Source organism: Tribolium madens, unplaced genomic scaffold, assembly GCF_015345945.1.
Source record: "Tribolium madens isolate multiple individuals breed KSU strain unplaced genomic scaffold, Tmad_KSU_1.1 Scaffold_91;HRSCAF=231;Tcas5.2_LG7, whole genome shotgun sequence".
Taxonomy (NCBI): Eukaryota; Metazoa; Arthropoda; class Insecta; order Coleoptera; family Tenebrionidae; genus Tribolium; species Tribolium madens.
The window spans coordinates 976,292-986,018 of NW_025401063.1; the positions used below are offsets into that span (position 1 = coordinate 976,292).

At 31.9% G+C, this 9,727-nt stretch overlaps 1 protein-coding gene across 2 annotated transcripts in view; it reads right to left on the reverse strand.

Annotated features, from left to right (window-relative positions):
• Positions 1–861: 861 nt before the first annotated feature.
• The window catches only part of LOC123010678 (alpha-N-acetylgalactosaminidase-like), a 13,801-nt gene continuing 4,935 nt past the window's right edge, over positions 862–9,727 (reverse strand). The window contains exons 2-7 of one of the 2 annotated variants that reach the window (XM_044407749.1): positions 4,264–4,438; positions 3,945–4,214; positions 3,528–3,887; positions 3,319–3,480; positions 1,558–1,627; positions 862–1,099 (exon numbers count right to left, since the gene is read on the reverse strand). In XM_044407749.1, the coding sequence (XP_044263684.1) occupies positions 1,053–1,099; positions 1,558–1,627; positions 3,319–3,480; positions 3,528–3,887; positions 3,945–4,214; positions 4,264–4,438 (1,084 nt within the window). In that variant the 3' untranslated portion in view covers positions 862–1,052. Of the gene's footprint in view, positions 1,100–1,557; positions 1,628–3,318; positions 3,481–3,527; positions 4,215–4,263; positions 4,439–9,727 lie in introns of both variants that reach the window. The other variant, XM_044407748.1, reaches the window with a different exon arrangement.

Here is a 9,727-nt window from a genome sequence, read left to right on the forward strand (position 1 = left end):
TCGTAATCTGTTACTTTCTACATTTATTTTACTATTATTTATTTATTTTTATTTTACTATTTTTTTTTTCATCACACACTACTATCTGTTTCGAATTGCTCACAATGGGCGGAGACTCGAGACGGGGATTTTGGTTGCCAACAAACGAATTAGTCTTGCCAGCTCACGGAAATAAAATTCCCCAGATTGAAGTTGTTGGTGATTTTTGACACAGAATGGCAGAAACGGAGTTTTTAGCTTAAAAATCTGCTTTCAATTACATAATTTTGTGGTTTTTCAACTTGTGTTTAACAAAATTTTGCGAAATAATTGCGTTAAAAACGTGTTAAATCGCTCGAAGAGTGCAAAAATAACCTTAATTTGTTGATTTTTTGGCTTGTTTTGGGGAAATTTTGCGTTTTCTCTGCTTATTTTTTTCTTAATTTTGCTTAAAAACCAGTTAAATCGAACGAAACAAACAAAATAATATTAATATCAACTCCTTTTGTAATTTTTAGGCGTTTTTGGACAAAATAAATGAACCTCTGGTTTAATAACGAAGGAAGAGTGAAACAAGCTGAAAAATAACATTAATTTGGATTTAATTTTGTACTTTTTAAGCCTATTTAAACGAAATTTTTTCAATTTCTTTGTGTTTATCTCAAAAACGTGTTTAAGTACTGATTTTTGGTCTATTTTGTTTGATTTTTGGCTTGTTTTTAACGAAATTTTACGAAATAGTAGTCATTTTTTACTCTGTTTAGTAAAGTTTTATAAAAAAAAACAGAACAATTTTTTCTAGATTTTTTTAAAATCAAGTTTCTGGTTAAAAAACGTGAAAATGAGGGCAAAAGGTCTAAAAACAATATTGGCTATTTTCTACATTTATTTTTTTACACTAAATCAGCAAGCGTGTTGAAATTTCATCAAACCCGGCAACACTGTAAACTTCAGCATGTTCTGAGCAATTTGGAACAGACTGTAAAGTCGCAATAATAATAAAGTTCCTCCAAAAGTGATAAAAAATTGTTATCAATGAAAAAAATTTATTTGTTTGTTGTGTTACAATTTTTTCACTTTTGTTTGTCCAAAATGGGCGTGGCTGTGAGGAGGACGACACCTGAAACAAATCCAATATTTTTATTTATTCCAAACGAGTCAACGGTTTTCATTGAACTTGACCCAGAAAAGCGGAAGTAAAAGTTTCGAATCAGACAAGGTTGAGGTGAAATCGGGCCCAAATTGAAGGAATTTTTAAAAATATTCCTAGTTTTTTGTGAAAGAAGATTAGAAATTCGAAACATGTGATTAAATATTTGAGAAAGCTAGGCGGAAATTGGATTTCATCACTCTGCAACGTGAATCATCGTTTTAAACAAACAAAAGTTGATTCGGAGAATCAAAAGTTTTAATCCCATGTTTATGTATCCAAGGATGAAATATTAAAAAAATATTTTTATTTAATTTTTGCGTGATAATAGCGAAAGTTAAAAAATGAATGAAATTCGGTGAGACTGACTTTCTAATCGTTTTACTTTCTATTCGTATTTGAAGCGACTTTCTTCTATGACCACTCACCTGTGGGTTTCACCCTCACGAAAATCGTCTCATTTTGCGAAACCTCGCGCGTCATGGGGTCAAACACGTCCTGCAAAATTTCAATTAGTTAACCTTTGACCTCCATTATCAGATGAACTGTGCTTTTTAAAGCTATTTTTACCAATTATGCAAAATAAATGCAAATGTTGGTGTGCTAGTGAGGCAACCAACAATACACCAATTACCGGATTTTGTTATCTTCGGCCTGATTTATGCCCAAAGTCACACGTTTAACATTTTTGACACTTTTTATCAGACGAACTATGTTTATTTTTGTCAATTATGCAAAAAATTGCAAATTTTGGGGTATTTGGATAGGCAACCAACAACACATCAACTACCTAAATTTGGTAATTTTTGGATTAAATTATGCTTAATTGAAGCCTGATTATTAGATGGATTGTGTTTTTTGAGTTATTTTTATTAATTATATAAAAAAACACCAAAATTTTGTAGTGTTGGATAGGCAACCAACAATACGCCATTACTTGACTTTTGTACTTCTCGGACTAATTGATCCTCAATTAGGAAACTTTGAAAACTAATTATTAGAAATGTGCTTTTCAGTATTATTTTTATCGATTATACAAAAAATGCAAATTTTGGTGTATTGGAAAGGCAACCAAATAATACACTAATTACCGGAATTTGTTATTTTTGGCTTGATTTATGCCCAAAATTACACATTTGACATTTGTGACACTATTTATCAGAGGAATTATGTGTTCCAGTGTTATTTTTATTAATTATGTGAAAAATTGCAAATTTTGGTGTATTTGGCTAGGCAACCAACAATACATTAACTACCTAAATTTGGTACTTTGTGGCCTAATTTATACCCAATTGATGCCCGATTATTACATAAATTGTGCTTTTTGAGTTATTTTTTTAATTATAAAAAACACGTAAATTTTGTTGTGTTGAATAGGCAACCAATAACACGCCATTACTTCACTTTTGTAATTTTTGGCTTGATTTATTCTCTATTGGGCCAAAGTCACAAATGAGGCATTTTTGACACTAATTAATTATTAGATAAAGTGGTCTTTTCAGTGTTATTTTCATCAATTATGTAGAAAATGCAAATTTTGTTATATTGGATAGGCAACTAACAATACATCAATTACCGGAATTTGTTATTTTTGGTCTGATTTATATTCAAAATCACACGTTTGACATTTTTGACACTGTTTATCAGACGAACAATGTTTTTTCAGTCCTATTTCATAAAGTATGCAAAAAAAATTCGAATTTTGGAGTATTTGGCCCGGCAACTAACAATACACCAACTACTTAATTTTGGTAATTTTTGACTTAATCTATGCCCAATTGAGGCTTGATTATTAGATAAGTTGTGGTTTTAAAATTATTTTTATAAATTATACAAAAAAAAATGCAAATTTTGGTATATTATAAAGGCAACCAACAATACACCAATTACCAGAATTTGTTATTTTTGGTCTGATTTATGTTCAAAATCACACGTTTGACATTTTCGTTTGACGAACGATGTTTTTTCAGTCTTATTTAATAAATTATGCAAAAAAATAGCAAATTTTAGTGTTTTTGGCCCTGCAACCAACAATACACCAACTAGTTAAATTTGGTAATTTTTAGCGTAATTTATGCCCAATTGAAGCTTGATAATTAGATAAATTGTGCTTTTAAAGTTATCTTTATGAATTATACAAAAAATGTAAATTTGGTGTAGTGAATAGGCAACCAACAATACGTAATTACCTGAATTTTGTACTTTTCGGCCTGATTTATACCCAATTGGGCTAAAGTCACGTTAAGCCTGTAGGGGTAGCCGTCGACACGGTTACTCAAAAACCCCACAGCGTACGAGGGGGCCCCCTCATTGGGCAAAATCGGTTTGGTCCAAACATCAATCTTTTTGATCTAGAAGCACTCAATTAACTTAAATCACAATTAAAATGACAAAATACAGTCGTAATCAAGCGTCCTTGGATCCCTAAAGCATCTTGATTGATTTTTATTACTTCTCGATTTAGTAAAATATCGCGAAATTTCGGCTCAATCGTCCTCAAATCCACCGACATGATCAAGGGGGCTGCCATGATGGCCCACAGCGCCATTTGGGCCTTACTCTGCTCGTAACTCAGCCCGAAATTGCCGATTATGAGCATATCAGGGTCGTTCCAGTGGCCCGGGCCCGAAAATTCCGCAATCCGGTCCTGATTCTCACTAAACCACTTCAGAATGTTGGTGACGTTGGACCACGTGTCGTCGATGTCGTCCCAATTACGCCACAGATTACACGTGTCCCGTAAAGCGGTGTAATTTGGCTGAAAAAGTGACGTGTATGTTTGGTTGCATAAAACCGTGTATGACTGGTTGCATACTTTGATCCCTTTGGGTTCCTGGTAGGCGGGCCAGCTGCAGGAGTAGACGATGGGTCGTCCGGTTTGGTTCAAGTATTTGCCCATCTGGATGTACCCAGGTTCAAGGTCGTCCAAATCGGCGTAACAGCCGTCGAGTTTGAGGTAATCGACGCCCCAGTCGGCGAAGGTTTGGGCGTCGGTTTCAAGGTGGCCGTGACTTCCTGGGTACCCGGCACAGGTTTTGGTACCATAATCGGAGTAAATCCCGAATTTGAGGCCCTTACTGTGCACCTAGGTTAAATTTTGGGGGATTTTGTCGATTTTTTGGGGAAATTTTTACATAGTCGGAGAGGGCCTTGATCCCGCTGGGGAACCGCGTCGAGTTGGGCTGGAGCCGGCCCTGCGCGTCCCGGTGCTCCCCCATCCAGCAGTCGTCGATGATGAGGTGGTCGTAGCCGGCCCCCAGGTACCCCTCCTCGGCCATTTTGTCCGCCATGGTTTTGAACAAATTCTCACTAAATAGTCCGGTCAAAATAGACATTTCAAATAACTAAAATTCCGACAGAGCTAAAGGTGGAGCTCTTGGGTACACCATTAGGAATAAAGAGTCAAAAGTCCCCATCGATCCCATGTGTGCTAAAAAAGTTATTCGGAGTCAAAAGTCAAAATTTGAGGTTTTTTAGATTTTTTTCGAAAACGCTAAGTTTTATCAAAAAAGTAGCCCAGACAAAAATTATCGATCTTGAAATTGTCTACAAAAATGGTCTTTATACTTTTTTTCTAAGAATCACCATTCCTGAAATATCGCGATTTTAAAAGTTGAAGGTGTAACGTTCTTCATCATATGCACATACAGAGTGCGCCAAAACCAGGAACATGGAAAAAATCTATCTATAAAAATTTCAAAGTTATGAGAGTTTAGACTCTATTTATTCCTGTTGGAAAAATAATTTTCCAAGTTTTTTTGTTACACGCTATTAGAAGCGGAAACAAGGAAGCTGTATTTTAACCTGTAACTCTGTTTAATGTTATTTGTGGCTTTTATTGACAAAATTTTTGTACCTTTACTGAATAATTGTAAAAAAACATATACCGGGAGGGGCATCGGTTACGCGCAGAAAAGAAATTAAATAAAATTGTTGATTTTTTTCACACTTACCTGGAACATTCTCTAATTTTTTGGTAATTTATCATTTACAAAGTCAAAAAAAAATTAAAAGTAATTTTCTCCCAAAAAGTTTAATTCTAATTTTTATACTGACCTACGCAGATTCACTTCCTACAATTGTTTACAAAATCAGAGAAAAAAAAATACCAATTAGATTTTGAATAAAATGGAATTTTCCATCTTAACTTTGAAAATCATTTTTATTTAAGACCTGCAACTTGTGCCATCGTAAATTTAGGTGACAATGGAGAACTGCAATTGGGGTAAGAGTCCAAGGTTTACAACAAAAAGACCCTTTAAAGCGGTCGGCTACCAATAAATGATTCTTTTGTTGGCAAATTATACCATTTTGTCATAAATCACGGATCTGGTTTGTGTTTAAATAAAAAAAAAGCGATTATTGGATAACCAAGTCAGGGCCAGGACATTTGGCGTCTTAAAAAACAAGGCAAAATCTTACAAATTTAGCACACAACCGAAAAGGGCCCAAAACCTCTCAAAAATCATTAATTTTTATCCACCTCAAAAGTTCCYAAATATGTGTAGACCACCAAAAATTGGGCACACGAAAAAACCGTTAAAATCTCCCAAAATAATGGAAAATTACCTCAAGAACGCTCTAAAAAACTAACAAAATGTCTTGTTTTTGAACACCCCAAAATGGCTTTTTACTTCTGGGCCASGACATTTGGCGTCTTAAAAAACAAGGCAGAATCTTAGAAATTCAGCTGTTCTCCCAAAGGTAAACATCCGAAAAAGACCTAAAAGCATTAATTTTTATTAGTATTATTATTAGACCCCTTGGATTGATCGCGAATATCTTACCAACACGCCTTGGATCTTATACAGTCGTTTTCGGATTGAATATACAGAGTGGTTATAAATGATTTTCATCTAGCCAGCTTTGTAACTTTTTTGCATGTAACTTTATTTGTGCTGCTCTACTTTTTTGAAAGCTCTAGTTCTGTCATTAGTGTCACTTATTAATTAATAATAAATTGTTGTTAATTAAATTTTTATTGTTTCAACTAATTTCCAATAATAATTGATAATAATGTATATTTGGAAGAAAACAAGTTTATAATTGAAGTCTATTTTCGAAGTGGACGCTTAGTAAACGGCGATTTTTTAATTTTGAGTTACAACAAGTAGGTACCCCTATTTTCGTAAAGCGGCATTTTTTATTTTACATGGAAAATTCACAGCTGGCTAGATGAAAATCATTTATAACCACTCTGTATTATATTTTCTATGCTAATTTTCTTATTGATTAAAAAAATGACTTTGTGGACGCTCATGAGGACTTTGTCCGAATTTAATTATGGTGTATCCAAATTTATTTTTTAAGCGCTTAGATTTAATAACGAATTTTGACATTTTGACTTTTGAGCGTTTTTATTAAACAGAAGACGGTCGAACGTTGGTATCCTTCAAAAATACGCTGACACATCGGCCTACTCGTTTAAAAAAACGTGATAGGCAATCAACAATGTCATTATTGTTACGTAGTTATAATTTGTTTTTGTAACACAACTTACTAAATTTGAGTTTTTTTTAATTTTGTGATTGTGATACTATTAAAAAGCTTACATATTTTTATAATAAAATTTAATGCAAAACGATAATATGGATGGCGCCATCTAGACCAGGATCGCGCGCGGCGCTGTTTCGGTCGATAATTCAGTTTCCCTTTTTACTTGTCGGTGGCGTTTGCATAGAAGGCGTTTGTGATTTATTAGATGTCCAATCGTTTTTAACAGGTAAGTCAATGTCTTGATATTTATTAAATGTTATAAGTAAAATGTAATTCGTCTGACATTCTGTTCATTTTCAACGGTTGTGTCGAAAATTAAAGTAAATCAAATAACTGAATCCTGACTGACCCACGAACGTGGTTTTTAAGTCTATTGTTGTAATCGTTTTTCAGTGTCATAAAAGAAAAACATTGTTTTCGCAATGTCCAAAACATGGTAGTAATTAATAACTAGAATAATTATATTTATTATACTGTTATCACTGGAAGTTGTAACACGTGTTGTACTTAACCTAAAATTAGGTACAGGTAGGCAATTGCTTATCTGAATTTGTGTTTTTGTAAAGGTTTTTAAATATCGCAGAGAAAATATCTGCTTAAARCTGCTGACTATTCTTAGTTTGCTAGTATCATAATCCAGAAAGGTTGTCCAAATCACAATAGGTATTTGACTGCAGCTATTTTTTATACTTGGAAGTAAGTGAATAATCTCATTTATCGGAAGAAAGGCATACCTACGATATATTCAATTTTTTTAAGGACAATTTGTTGTGCTTAGGTTATCAAAGATGAGTTATCTGTTTACATTGTCATCATCGATTAAATTATAATGGAAACATGTCTTTACYACAATTGTTGTTATATTGTTTATTACCGAATCTTTGCTATAAAACTATTATACTATTAAATGGTCTTTGGTTAACTTGATAATATTTTTAACCATCTTTCTTAATTTCAATTATCGTTTCAATTTGCTTTATCTGACTATCTTTTCAAGTGATTCTCCTATATTCAAATAAAACTTTTTAGTGTATTCCAAATATGAATAAAATATTTCTTCCAAAGTAATATAATATTCTTTAATTTCTTGATCCGTTTTTGTATTTAATGTTATTATTAGGGATTTAAAATTACAAACACCACTCAATAAAATCCATAATGTTTTATTTAAATTATCTGGCGAAACATTTATAATATCTTTTGTTATCAATTTTTTATAATATGATAATTCATTTTTAATCTTATCATAATTTATTATTTGGTATTCTGTTTTATAGTTTTTTAAAATTTTCTTTAAGTCTTTCTTAATATCGCGTAAATTCAGTGGGGGATAGCCACCCCCCACAGAAATTCTATATTGTATAAAGCATAAAAGATCATTTGTTATTATGTATTATATTTTTCTTTTAAATAACGTAAACCATAGATCGGTCAACCACGTACTCAAATTAATTTTATAGGAGTAGTTATTTTTATTTATAAAGTCAAACAGGTTTAATGGATTAGCATTAATTTTATAATTATGTTTTGCTTTAAAAGATTATATTCGTTAATGTAATTTTCCTATTTATCTAGCAATTCTTCTAATTTAAAATAATATTTCCCAGCTTTTTTTGCCTTATTGTTATTCAACATCATTATTAATTCTTTAAAAATTTTAATCATTTTGTATACTATATTCATATAAATTTCCTTTTCCATGTTTATAATCTATTTCTTTATAAGTAATTTCGTTATCTTTTAAGAACTCTAAAAAACTGCGCTTTTTATCCTTCAATAAATTCCATAAAATTGGTGGACGTAGTCCACTTATGAGCCGAACAAGTTATTTGTGATTAATATTAACGCAAAGTCATGGCATCCATTAAGATTTTATTTTTAAAATGTAATTTCGGGCATTTATTTTCGACCAAAATAACTCAGTCTATCGGGTAGGGAATGTATTCAAATTTCGTTTTTTATCTTTCTTAAGCGTCTGCATCATCAAACGAAGAACGCCTTCACATCTTAGTATAATAKAAGAATGTCAATCATTTAATTTATTTTTTTATTATTGGGTAACAATATTTGTCTTTCTRGATTATAGCTACTTCAAAATAATTATATGTACTACGGTTTATATACCGATTCCATTTATACTAAATCTCTCACTTTCAAATTATCGTTTTACAATTGCTCCAATTCAATTCTTTTATATTTGCCATGCTTTTTTATTCTGGGAAATACCTCTGATCTTGGTAAAATTTTTTTTTGTTTCTTTCTTGGATGATAAAATTAAAGGATATAAAATCCTGATTCATTTATAAATTTAACTGTTTTTTCCATACTTTGTTTGTCCTCATCATATGATTATTTCTTCTAATAGCTTTCTCTATATTATTATTATTATTAAATTCTAAAATAATTGCTGTTTTTTCTCTTGAACCTACGTKGATATCTAGATTTTCATTCATTTTATGTAGACTTTTTATAGTACGTAGGTCTCATATTGCCTCGCATATTGCACTAGATCGCTTTTATTAGAAGTATTTTTTTTTTCGACAATTAATTAAATATGTATACATATTTAATATCATTAAATTGATCACCTCCATATACAACACATATGTTTGAATCCTGAGGCTTATCACAGTTTTACCTAAACAGGGGCAGTGTGTTTTAGCACACACTGTTTATGGATAATTTCTTGTGAAAATAAAATGTAATAAATTAAATGAATCGCTTACATAACGATGACCAAGAAGCATGGCAAATGTTTCAAAAAAAAGTTGAACGATGTGAGAAGCAAACCAAATAATGAATTTGAACGATAGCATTACATAGCCATCAAACTCTCTGATCGAATTGTTTTGTTTTTACTTTGTATTTTAATASTTTTAATCAACATGACTTTACACACTGAGAGCCCGATTTCAAGTCAYGGTGACAAATAGATGGTGCAGCGCAAATGTGTAGCTATCTTTGTCCTACACATTAATTACTAATATGCGTCATCTTTCTCAAACTTGCAATTTTGTGCCGTTACCATGACAATACAAGTTGCAAATCAACTTGAAATATTTATTTACTACTATAATCTGTTTGCAGCTTGATGTCTTCACC